Below are 13245 nucleotides of genomic sequence, written 5' to 3'. Positions count from 1 at the left end.
AGGGTGGGATCAACACCCTTCATCAAAGCATAATGTTAGAGACTAAAAATCTGCAGCATTTGATGCAGGAAAGTTAGGATCATGGGAAATGGATGAGAAGACGAAAGAGACAATCAGAAGGTACGGAAGAGGGGAGAGAGGAGATAGAAAGCTTTGGAAACATGAAGTAAAACCTATGCAGGGTCTGTTGTGAGATTGGTGACATACAAGATGCAGTAAGAGGTAAAGAGGTCAAAGGATGAGCTCCTCAGGAAGCTTAGTCTAAGAAGAGAGACAAGAGGTGTGCTTCTAAAAAGGTGTGCTTGTACCATTATAATAAATGTTAAAGAAGTAGCATAGATAATTTACACTTAGAGGCGATCAGAGAAGGGAGAGGTCACTTTCAGCAAGCAGAGGCATCACAGAAAAGGTAGCACTTGGCCCAACCATGACAGAAAGGACACAGAGAGGCACAAAGCAGGGGGAGAGGGCAAAGACTCCAAAGAGTCCGATTGAAGCTCTGGCTCCGGCTTCTCTTAATTATTTGGCCTAGGGCAGGTCATATAACCTCTCTAGACCTGTTCTACTCATCTGGAAAATGGGGATAACAATACCTGTACTAATAACCTTATAGGGTGAGGAGCAATTTAAATTATATGTGTATTTGTGTAGTGTGTGTATGTGTAGTTTCGCGTTTGTCTTTGTTACACATAATAGACACAGAGTAAACATCTATTGAATTGTTGAAGTGAAGATACACTTATCAGAGTGAACAAAGTTACAGAGTTGTTGTAATTATGCAATATGTATGTAGGGAATACAAGCAAGCCATTCTGGAGAAGGAAGGAAAGGAGCAAGGAAGTATGAGATACGTGGTTCAGTCACTCCTTGGTAGGGTTAGGGGTTTAGCCCAAGCTTGCAGTCACAACTCACTGCTCCCCTAGAAACATACCATGTGGAGTTCCGTCCTTCCGTAAGAAACAAAACTTAAACTGAAGTGAGCAAAGGGACATTTATTTATTTACAATTCTTGCAAGAAGCAGGTGTGTGTGTGTTACCCCTGAAAAAAAGAAGGAAAAGGAAAGAAGGGACACACACATACACACACTGTACAGAAGTGAGAACAATCTTTATGCGGTTAGTTCAATCCTACTCCTCCCTCCAGAGTAAGGATTGGTCCAGACTCTTCCACATTACAAGCTTCCTGATACTCCCACTTCATGTCCTCTTTGACATGTTCTCCCTCCCTGGTCATGCAACCCGTTTTCAGAAAATGGAGGAATAATCTAAGCATGCATAGTAGTCAAGACTCGGTGACCAGGGCACAAACCCTTGAGCTCGAGCTGTTTTGCACCTTCTCAGCCCCTCTTGTTCTTTGAAGCTGGGGGCCCTGACCATCGATCTTGCAAAACAGGATATGCTTGTCTATTAACATACCATTCTTTAACAAATTCCTTATTTGACAATATGTATGGAAGCAGAACTCCTTCTGTTAGGTATTCTTTATCTTACAGAAGAAGGAAGGAGGGAAGGAAGAAAGAAAGAAAGAAAGAAAGAAAGAAAGAAAGAAAGAAAGAAAGAAAGAAAGAAAGAAAGAAAGAAAGAAAGAAAGAAAGAGAGAAAGAAAGAAAGAAAGAAAGGAAGGAAGAAAAGAAGGAAAGAAGAAGGAAAAAAGAAAGGAAGGGAGGAAGGAAGGAAGGAAGGAAGGAAAGGAAGGAAGGAAGGAAGGAAGGAAGGAAGGAAACATTTGTTTAGTGCCTAATATGTTCTAGGCACCATGCTGAACCCTTCTTTACAAATATTGTTTTATTGAAGCTCATAACAATCCTGGAAGGTAAGTGTTATTATAATCTCCATTTTACATTTGAGGAAACTGAGGCTGAAAAAAGTTATGACTTGGCCAAAGTCACACAGCTAGTGTCAAAGAATGAATATGAACTCAGGTCTTCCTGATTCCAGGCTCATCCACTCAGCCACGCATTGTGTCAAGGTGACAAGGCTGCTAAAATAGATCAGGGATCTTACTGTGGAGGGCCTTAAAGAACAGGCTGAAGGCTTTGGACTTTATAGAAGGTCCTTGAGAAGGGCAATGGCATTGTTTAACTGTGATTTACTTAGTGGTGTGTAAGCTCTCTTAGGGGCCACTAGGTGGTAGAGTGGTTAAAACCCAGATGATTCCATTCCCCTTCCTATAGTCCTGCCCTCAGCCTTACAGAATTCTCACCTCCAACTTAGACCATAAAGATCCTCTCTTTCCATGGTATGATGCTCATGTTCGAACAACAGTAAGAATTCAGGTCTCTCGATTTTTAAGTCTCGTTGAGGAACTACTTAATTGTTATCAATCTAGTATTACCATTGCTCACCGTTTATGGTGGAAAAATAAAATACAACCAGGAGTGGTTGAATTTGGGACCCCATGGCTTCCAGTGTCTATGATATACTTGTTGGAAATTTGATAATTACTCATTATCAATGGGTTGCTTCTGTACAATGAATGGCTATTTGCCATATTTATTTATGGATCAAATGGATGAAATCATATGTCCTCCAGACAGAGCAAATGTCTTAACAAGCACTCTCCCGTATGGCATTATTTCCTAATCAGCAATAACTTTCAGTTAACACATAGTTTTAGCTGGGAAACAAAGGCTGTAGCACTAATCTTGTTGATACCAGGTAATTTGCTATATTGTATCACTCATGCACACAATTTGTTTTGGAGTGCATTCTGTCAGGATTGAGGGGAGAGCAAACAGGGATAGTCTAGAGGGGGTATCTCCGCACTCTCCACTTCCAAAGTTTCCTCAGTATTGTTCTCCAGGTCTACTTTCAATAATTAGGCACCAGTAGGAATACAACCATCCTTTGGCAACCTTGGTATGTTTCTAGAGGGCAACAAGATCAGTATTTGCCAGGACATTGGCTTAGTGGAAGAATTGGACCTAAGTCAGTAAGAACAGAGAGGGGAAGTATAGTGTTGTGCCCAAAGTGAAAAGCTGGGTCCACTCCTCAGTTCTGAATATGCCGATTCCAATGAGACATCTGCCCATTACCAGTACCTGTGAGATATCGTCAGTAGTACTGACCCCAACCAAGCACTGGTTTCCATTTTTCTATGATGGGCTTAGTAGTCAGAGCCAGGGCAAGGCATTTGTGAGCCCTCGATAACATTTTTTTTTTTAAATTCCATATGTTACTGTCCACTGGAAGCTTTGTGCCTCTGAAGAGGTTTACCTACAATTCCCAGAAAAACCTTAAAAGTTTTACTCACATATCTCTCTTTGACAAAAACAACCTAGCTTCAGTTTTGTTTACAGTCCCAGGAAACCCTTAAAGTTTTAGAAACTGCCTTATTTCCCTTTAAAAGCCCTTTGAAAGCAAACTTCCCCTTCCAGCTCCCTTCATTATCTATTCTCATTGTCTGTTCAAATCACTCGGACATTCCAAACAGAAATTCTCACTTGGACCCTTTTCCAAACGGTCTACCTCCCCCATCAACTGGCTTTCCCATAGTTTTGCCTTCCTGGCCATTCCCACCCTTAATCCTAGCTAGGCACCAGTGTTCCATTTGCTCCAGCTTGCTGGCCACCCCTATCCAGATCTCCCTAGACCCCTAGACCCCTCCTCCCCTCACTCCAAGCTGCTTGGCCCCTCCCCACTCAGTCTGTACTAAAGACTCATCTTTCCCCCACTCAGACGCTGGGAATTTCTCATGCCCCTAGAGGATGAGACCCCATGCCCACCTGAAACAGGTGTCACCTGGCCTGACCACCCTAGCCCCAGCCCCCACTCAGATGCTGAGCTTTCTAGACTGCCTCACGCTGCTCATCCTTGCAAGCATCACCTGACCACCTTGAACCCTATTTAGATCACTGATGTTTGGGTTCCTTTGGAGTCTGGCCTATATGCTTATCTTTAACAAACTTTTTCTCTGTCTGGAAGAAGATCTGAGTTGAATTCATTCAGGCAGATCCATGCCGTGATTTGGGCTTTTTTCCACGATCTTGGGGTGCCTCTGTGCATCTAAGAGCACCCCAAAACCCCCACCCTCTTCACCTCCTCATCACACTAGTAACTCAGCTTGTCACAAAATATTTGCAGAGTCCATGCCTTTTCCTTGACTGTCCTCCATGCCTTGAAGTTATCTCCTTCCTTATTTCCACTTCCTGGCTTCTTTGTCCTTCAAGGCTCAGCTCAAATCCCCTGCAGGAGGCCTTTCCCTGCCTCTAGATGCCATTCCTTCCTCCCTGCAACATCTTCCCTCTGAGATCACCTCCCATATTATTTTGCATTTGTCTTGTATGTACAGAGTTGTTTGCAGGTTGTCTCCCCCATTAGATTTTAAGCTCCCTGAGGGCAGGGGTTTTTTTTGGGGGGGGTTTTTTTTTTGCCTTTCTTTGTATCCTCTCTGTTTAGCAGTGTCAGACGCTTAATAAACACATTGACTATCTATGTCTTCAAAGCAGGGCTCAGGTGCTATCTTCTTCAAAAGAAAAAGATGCCACTTCTGATCCTACTAGTTGCTCCTGTTCATGTCCTCTTGAAAGTGACCTATATATTTTATATTTATTTATCTGTGTACTTATCAACCTTTCAGTAGAATGTAAGCTCACTGAAGGTAGAGACAGGTTTTCATTTTGTCTTTAAATATCCTGTGCCTATCACAGTGATTCTCATGTAGCAGGTACTTAATAAATATTTGTTCAATTGATTAATTCTGTGTCTGGCAGAGTAGAATCTTCTGGCATTTAAAAATAGGCTTTTAGGTATCTCATGATGGAGTTTGCCTTCTAATGTGTTGGGGAGTTGTCCTCTAAACTGCATCTCCCCAACACCAGGACCTGGGGAAATATTGGGCCTCTAGTCAAGCCCCTGACTTGTTCAGAGTGTGTCTTAATTTTAAGGTTTTCAGGTTTCCACACATAGCTTGGCCTCCACACACACACTCTTGACCAGAAGTGTCCTGATAAATGTTTAAAAACTGAGTTCTCCTGGGGAAAAATGTGTGTACACATACTTTCAAATTTAATCTTCATTATTAACACTTTCTCAAGTCTAGACAATCAACAAAACAAAAAATCAAGCCCTGATTTGTAGATTCCTGATTTATGAAGTGTAGATGCTAACACTGAAAATTTAGCAATCTCTCACAAGTGGTTAGAGTAACTCCAGAACATCCTCTCTCCTGACATTATTCAGCGTCTTCCCCTTCAACAGGTCATCATAGCTCAGAGTCAGGTGTCCAAACTAAGTGGAAGAGGATTCAGCTGAGAGGCTTGGGATGTTCTGCCTGAGGGATTTACCAAGATGAGGGAAAAGAAGGTACCCACTATCCTATAACTCGGGCTTCTGTTAGGAATTATTGTAAAGACTGTTGCCCCAACTCTTTGGCTCTTCCCAAGCAAGTTACAAAGAGGAGGATAGGTTTGTCTGAAACTGAGATCCAGATGCTATTTCTGGGCCTCTTCCTTCTTATTCATATTAATTTTCTCCCAAAAAGCAGGGTGTGTGTGTGTGTGTGTGTGTGTGTAAAAATCTATACAATGGGCCATAAAGATGGGAAAATTGTTGATTGGAACTCAGGTCTTCCTGACTCCAAGTCTAGAACTCTATTCACTGGGCCACCTAGCTGCCAATGTTGAGGTGTAGATGGTAGGGGTGCTTGGACGCTGAAATCATGACATGCAGGTCCTGCCAGAATGAATTTGACCCAAGTCTTTTTTTTAGCCAAAGACAAGGTTTTATTACAGATGAACCATACAGGTCAGACACTTAACGAATCTGAACATTAGTTATTCCCATGAGGATGAGCGGGTATGAGGAAATCTCAGTACTTAAATGGGGGCCAGGATGGATCTTATATATAGCCAAGTAATTTGGGGTGACTGGAGGAGGGGTTGGGAGTTTAGGGGAATCCCCATGGGAGTGTTTGGGAGGTTGAATGGGGTCATCCAGGAACAGACAATGGAAGGCTAGGCTTCATCAGGGTAACAAAGAACTGAGAGATAGGGAAGGAAGAGGTTGAATGGGGTCTAGATAAGATAAGATAAGGCTTCATTAGGTTATCAAAGGGAGATAGGGCCTAGGCAATAAGGCCAGTTAATAATCAGGAGACTGCTAAACTTTCTTGACCAAATAAGAGAGTTCAAAGAAAGTTTAAGGGTTTTCTTAGACAAATGGGACCCAAATTCTTTTTGGAGTGAGGAGCAAAGGTCTTGACTTGGGCCCATACCTCATCACCAATAGTCCTCCAACTCTGTGTGTGGCTCTTTCAATGTTTGTTTCTATTTCTCCTCACTTCTATTTGCCAACCCCCTTTTTCCTTCTAGTTTCTACCTTAGATGTATCATTCTCTGTCCTTTTATATTTTGTAGTGAAAGTCAGGACGCAGTCTTCTAATGATTAATAATATTGAGTAACAAACCAATTGTATTGAAGTTGCACACCTCCCCAAACCACTTCCCCATCCTACCTTCTCACTCTCTGCCATGTGTTTTTGGATATTGTTTCCTTTTTTATTAGTTAAATTGTTCAGAGGTCCCCAACCCAATTCTCCATCCTTATCCTCTTCCTACCTCCCTGAGTCTTGATGTAAAATTATTTTACCATGGCATAAAATTACTAAAAATACAAAAACTTTCAAAAATGTGCCTTTATAAAGAATAATATTTTAATATGCCCCTCTGTGCGTTTCACTTAGATGATTACCCATTTTTTCTCTCCTTTGTCCTAATGATCAGGAACTCAATGATTGTTTTCCTTGTGCTTCTCTGCAGCGCCTCCATCTCAGTGAAGATGTGGCTGGAGCTACTTTCATGGCAGCTGGAAGCTCTGCTCCTGAGTTATTTACATCTGTTATAGGTAAATATTCTTATTGTTATTGTTTTGGTCTATACCTATAATTGCAATGCCAGCCTCCAGTTGTGAAATGTCTTTAAACAAAAGCAGATCAGTAACTTCTGCAGTTTATAGTCCTAAAGAGCTGTGTGGGGCTCTATGCCTAGGTTCCCACAGCTACAGTGTGTAAGATGCAAAACTTGAACCCAAATCTCCTAATTCCAAGACCAGCGCACCATCTATTATGGTGCACTTCCTAGTCTAAGTAATTATATGGTTACGTGTAAGTAACTATGTGATGACACAACTCACTAGTCCTTCTTTCTGTGATGCCATGAATCGTGAACAAGTGTCAAAATAACTGCCTGTAAGCATTGATGGGTTGGGATTTTCACTAATGATGAAAGGGACACCCCTAATACCCAAGTAACTTCTTTTAAGACTAACTATATGCCAACCTGGAGGCCTACAAGTGTGTGACTATCCAGGTGGGCTGTGATGAAGTAGGTGATCTGTGTCAACATGGTGGATGGGGATCACCAGCTCCCCTTTCTGGTTTTTGTATCTTTTCTTAGTGTATGGGTAGGCTAATATTATTAGACTTTGTCTCATAAAAGAGTGTTGATGATTCTGTATAGTGATTCTGTTTTGCTGCACAAAAGAAACCTTTCTAGAATATCCTCCTAAGCCATGTATGTTTTCTATAAATACCAAAGAAGAATCAAAATTATGAATTTGGGGACTGAAAGGATTTACATTAAAGTGGTTTGTTTTTAAGATACTTTTGTTTATTTCATTAAATATTTCCCAATAACATGTAAAAAATACATTTAATATTCATGTATTAAAATTTTGAGTTCCAAATCTTTCCCTCTTCTTTTTTGAGAAGGCAATCAATTTAATGTCTATTATACATGTGAAATCATACAAAACATATTTCCACACTAGCCATGTTGCAAAAGAAAACAGACCAAAAAAAAAGTCAAACATTATGCTTCAATCTGCATTCAAAGTTCATCAGTTCTATCTCTAGAGGTAGATAGTATTTTTCACCAGGAGTCCTTTGAAATTATTTTGGATCATCATCTTGATCAGAATTGTTAAATCTTTCATAGTTGATCATTTTTATAATATTGCTATTACTGTGTACATTGTTCTCATTCTGCTCACTTCACTTTACATGAGTTCATATAAGTTTTCCCAGGTTTTTATGAAACCATCCTATTCATCATTTCTTATAACATAATAGTACTCCATCACAATGATATAGCACAACTTGTTCAGCCATTCCCCAATTGATGGGATGCCCAAAAGTAACTGCTATGCATAATTTTGTACAAATATGTCCCTTTTCCTTTTCTTTAATTGCTTTGGGATACTGACTTGTAGTTGCTGGGTCAAAGGGTATGCACAGTTTTATAACCCTAAGGGGTCTGTTTGTGAAGTCAAGTAAGAAGATTGAATGACTTGGACTTTTTTTTCAGGTGTTTTCATCACAAAAGGGGATGTGGGTGTTGGAACCATTGTTGGCTCAGCTGTCTTCAATATTCTCTGCATCATTGGTGTCTGTGGGCTTTTTGCTGGGCAGGTAAGACAAGAAGCTGGACTGTCATGGGAAGACTTCTTGTTTCCAAAGGAGTTCAAAGAGATGGTAGATTTTAACCAAAGAGCTGGCCTGCCACGACTAAGACCCAATGTTCTCAATATATGTCAAGTTATATCAGCATATTGATGTTTCAGATTCCAAACCTGGTCAGTTATCCAGTTAAACCCAGACTGAAAAGCAGTACCTAGTTACTATTTTTTTTCCTCCAGCTCAGTGGGTTATTTTGAAACTCTGTTCACACTCAAACTATGGCTTCATGCTAATTTGTTCAAGGTAGCTAACTTGGAACTGATTTGAACTGAATGAACCAGGACTAATTCAGTCAAAGTTTCATGGGAAGGGAAGTGAACTGAAACAAAATATGCACTACTAAACCCATTCCTAAATAGTCCTTACCCAAGTCTCAATCACTTCCTTTGGCTGTCCATTGACTGAATATTGATGTTCATTTCATTTAAATTCCTACTATGCCTTGGTATTTGGCTTAAGTGAATTTGGAATAACAAATGCTGTATACATTCAATAGGGAAAGTTCTGTGGGCTTTGTATTTCATTCATGACTCTGCATGGATCTCTGATACCTATACACCTTTTGTGAAGTTGTAGGGCATTTCCTAGAAGCAAATATACAAGAAAATAAAAAGATGGGAGGAGCCAATACGTGGTATCAGATTAGGCCCAGGGTGTGCTAATAAATGTTTAATAACTGAATCTTTGAAATATAAAAAAAAAAAGTGCCCAAAAGATACTTTTAAGCTTAAACTGTATTATTAACATTTTCTCCACCACTTTCCAAAACCTACACAATCAATAAAACAAGTTAATCCCTGATTTATAGAATTTGTTGATTTAAGAAGTGTAAGGACTTATGCTGAAAATTTAACAGTGGGCTCTCAAGAGCTGGTTACAGCACATCCCTGGTCTTATGTTAGGAACAGAGAAAGCCAATTTAGCTAGATCACAGAAAATAGGAGAGAGAGTAATGTTCAAAGAGGTTGGAAAGATAGTTTGGGATAAGGTTGAAAAGAAATTTAAAAAGTAAACAGAGCAGTTTATATTTTATCCTAGGGGCGATGGGGAGCCACTAGAGTGGACTGAGCAGGGAGTAACAGACATAGTCAGATGTCGGCTTAAGGAAAATCACTTTAGCACCAGAGTGTATAGTGCACTATTGGTCTGAGGCATGGAGAGGCTGCTGCCATGACCTAGGTGAGAGGTCATGAGGACCTGAACCAAGGTGGTAGGCATGTGAATAGAGAGAGAAGGGGTCAGATGTGAAAGACCTTGTGGAGGTAGAAATAGCAAGGTTTAACAACTGATGGAATTTGTGGAGTGAGGGAAAATAAGGCATTGAAGAGGTTCAATGCCTAGCGTTGTAAAAGGATGGCATCACGGGCATAAGTAACAGCATGAACAGTCACAGAAGGAGCAAATCAAGGGATGTATACTGGGGATGTCAAATAGTCCAGTTTGGAAGATAGCAGCTTGAGATAAATAAAGTATGTATTGCATGACAACAGACCATAGAAAACCTTGAATGCCAAATTAAGGAGTTTGAACTGTCTTCACTAGGCCATAGGAAGCTAACATTGAAGTACTTGGAATATCTGATTAATAACATGAAGGCTGCCTCATAAGAGGGGTTAGTTTCTCTTGGGGAATATTGTCAACTCAGCCGTGATAACTTGTTGAATTGCCCTGCTCTTACTGGAGCTCTTACTCCTAGGTGGTATTGAAAATGCTCTGATAAATTCTTCCCCACTAAACTTCAGGAGGATCATCATTCTACTACTTTACCTCCAGCTCCCCCTTCCTTGTTTCAATATATTTGCATAACATATTTTTCAAGTTAGGTGATTATTTTCCATTAATTACATTTGAGGCTGGCTTTTCTTGGTGAGCTGGATAGAGATACTTTTACCTGAGCAAAGCCTAAGTCATCTCCAGATGCCCCTGCAGGATATGAACATAGAATTTTAGAATTGGAATCCCAGGATGGGTTCCTGTAGGTAACTAACAATCCCACAGCCAAGGAATGTCGAGTCCTATTAGCTTCGTTGGTGAATGGCGCTTTTAATCTTTGAGGCTCTTCTTTTTTGCTGACCTCTGCCTCAATCACCTTTTATCCTTAATCTTAGAGTTGGCCTCACTTTGGGACCATTTTTTGTCTTCTAAAGACACAACTGGAGCAAAAGGAAAAATATCCATCTTTGTTCTTGATGCTTTTCACACTTGACTTACCCAAAGATATGTTTGGAATTTTCTCTTAGCTTTCAAAGATTGATAGTCAAGTCCTGAAGGAGAGATTGTTTTTATAAGCATTATCTTAATTAGCACTGTCACTATTAGCAGTGCAATTATTAGCCTTGTCATCATTAGTTTTGTGATTAGTTGGTTATTCATTTATACCTGGAGTCCAGCTCAAAAGCAAACCCAAAAAGGAGAGGTAATGATGTAAAGAAATTAACCAAATGACTGGAAAGTGTCTTCCAAATGCCATCTTGCTTATTTGCAATGGATTGGCTCTGACGCATTTATGCTTTATAATTCATTGACAGCACGTTTTAATTACTGACTTGGCAAGAACCTTTGCATAAAAGATTGATTGCTAGATTTCTTGGACAATGCTTTCTGTTTCTCATCAGGGTTTTCCCCTATCTCTCCCTAGACCCATAACGTCATAGAGGCCATATAGATATTATATGACAGCAATTTGCTTGTATCTATGTAGCTGAATATGTGCCAACTCTGCCTTCTATGAATCATTTTTCCATGCCCACTTAGAGGTTTCCCGGAAAATTCACTCTCATTTGCCAGAGCTCAATATGGCCCCTTCAGAAACACTTTTTTTTTTTAAATAATACATCTACTTCTACTTCTCCAGGCTTGAAACAACCTATAGATGTTCTCCAAAAGACTCTAGGGAATGTGCCCTGAGGAACCCTATACCTATTATGCTCATTTCCCAATAGATTTTTTTCAATAAGCTCATAGGACTTAGAGTTGGAAAGTGCCACGGAGGTTGTCACACCTATCCCTCTCATTTTATAGTTGAGAATACTGAGGTCCAAAGTAGTTGAGTGATCTGTCCAAGGCCACCCCAGTGGAAAGTAGCAGAGCCAATATGTGAACTCTCAGTAAGAGTCAAGATCCCATTTCACTGTTGTGTAGATAAGCAACGTTTTCCTCCACCCCTACCCAGTGATATCACAAAGAAGGGCGCAAACTCCTACAGGCCTCAACCTCTAAAACTCCATCTCTGGAACTTCCTTCTGGAGCCTCATTCCATAAGAATTTGCCTGGCTTGCTGAGTGGAAGTATTCCAACTCAAGGGCAACCTAGAACACAACTTCATGTTGTATTTTCTTTGTAAGGAGGAGAAAAGACAGTATTATAAAGTAAAAAATCACATCAAGGAAGGGAACTTTGCTGTCATTAACTCTCAGAAGCAGAGGACAAATATTTGCTTTCTGTACCATCTGATCAGTGGGAGAGCAATTCAGAAATAAATGAAATGATGCCACACTACATGATGGAAAGTACTCTCAGAGGTGGGTGGCATCTGTTTCACTGCAGTATCATCGTTGAGGACTGATTTCAGAAATTCAGTTTGTCAACCGAACTGAACCAACCTCTAACCTGTGAATGGCCAGAGCTGAACAGAACAGGCTAGAAACAAGAGAATCAGGAATCAAACAGAAATTTAATTTCAAAGTGAGGGAAATGGCTTGGAAGGAAGGACAAATGTGCTGGTGCCCTGCCCCTAATGGGGAGACCCACTTTAGTGTGGCTAAACCTTGATACTTATACCAATGGTTGCACAGTGAGCTGTAGCCCTGACAATGAGGGGTAACAGCAACGATGAGACAAGTTTGATTTTTTGCAGGGCTTTGTCAGCAGAACATGTCCAAGCTTGTCCAATACTTGTCCGAGCTTGTCTGGTGCTTGTCTGAGCTCAGAGAACACCTGGTCCTGGTCAAAGCAATACAGTAATTCCATGATTTTGTCAGAGGGTGAGATCATCCAGAGGGTGAGCACAAAGGATTGTTGTTATGCCAAGCTCAGGGCACAGCTTGCTTGCTGGGCTTTAGCTCTGGAAAACAGGGTGTCTCCTAATATCTTGACTAATTAGTTAATAAATCTAATCTTTGTTCTCTCTCAGCTTTGTTATTTATGCTATTTTACATTTTCATTTGGTAAGAAAAATTGCCATTCACGGCCTACATACTTTTTTTTGGAATGCATTTTACTGTGTCAGACTTCATACAATTAGATAAGTTTTCCATCTGAAAACAAAACAATTCAACTGTAAGCTCTGTGCCCCCATCTAAGTTAGAGATTTGATTGATTTGGTATAATTCAATATCTTTTGCCTTTGCAACTTTCAAACATGCCAAAGGTCCTATGTTCACCTAAGGTGTTCTGGGCATGAATGACCGAGGAAGACTATAACTGAATTCTCAAAGCAAACTCAAGGGGTGGATTTTTCAGGCCATCATGAAGCAGCACCAGGATTGCAGTCTTACAAATTGTTTTTTGAAGCAAAAAGAAAAACGCCACATCTCCTAACACAACATGATTCTAGTGTTTGATTTGCATGTTGAATTCAAGAACCCTTTACACTGGCTATCTGAAATATAAAATTATATGCCAAGATTCAGTATTTAGAGCACAACACATTTGAAATCCATTACCACATTACAAAGTAAATCATTTGCTCTGATCACAGATTAGGAATCCAGTCTGTTTGTTGTCATTGGCAGATGATTCATGCTTCTGGTGAGAAGTTCAGAAGTCAATTTCATTGGCATTATAGGAAT

The 13245-nt window shown here is 40.3% G+C and overlaps 1 protein-coding gene across 2 annotated transcripts in view; it reads left to right on the top strand.

Moving 5' to 3' along the window:
* Positions 1 to 13245, top strand: part of SLC24A3 (solute carrier family 24 member 3) — a 750777-nt gene that overhangs the window by 535157 nt on the left and 202375 nt on the right. For both annotated transcript variants that reach the window (XM_027840422.1, XM_027840423.1), the window contains exons 5-6: positions 6759 to 6843; positions 8304 to 8407. In XM_027840422.1, the coding sequence (XP_027696223.1) occupies positions 6759 to 6843; positions 8304 to 8407 (189 nt within the window). The remainder of the gene's footprint in view (positions 1 to 6758; positions 6844 to 8303; positions 8408 to 13245) is intronic.

This window comes from Vombatus ursinus, unplaced genomic scaffold (assembly GCF_900497805.2).
Source record: "Vombatus ursinus unplaced genomic scaffold, bare-nosed wombat genome assembly UNPS02014841.1, whole genome shotgun sequence".
NCBI lineage: Eukaryota > Metazoa > Chordata > Mammalia > Diprotodontia > Vombatidae > Vombatus > Vombatus ursinus.
This window is presented reverse-complemented; position numbering and strand designations above follow the sequence as displayed.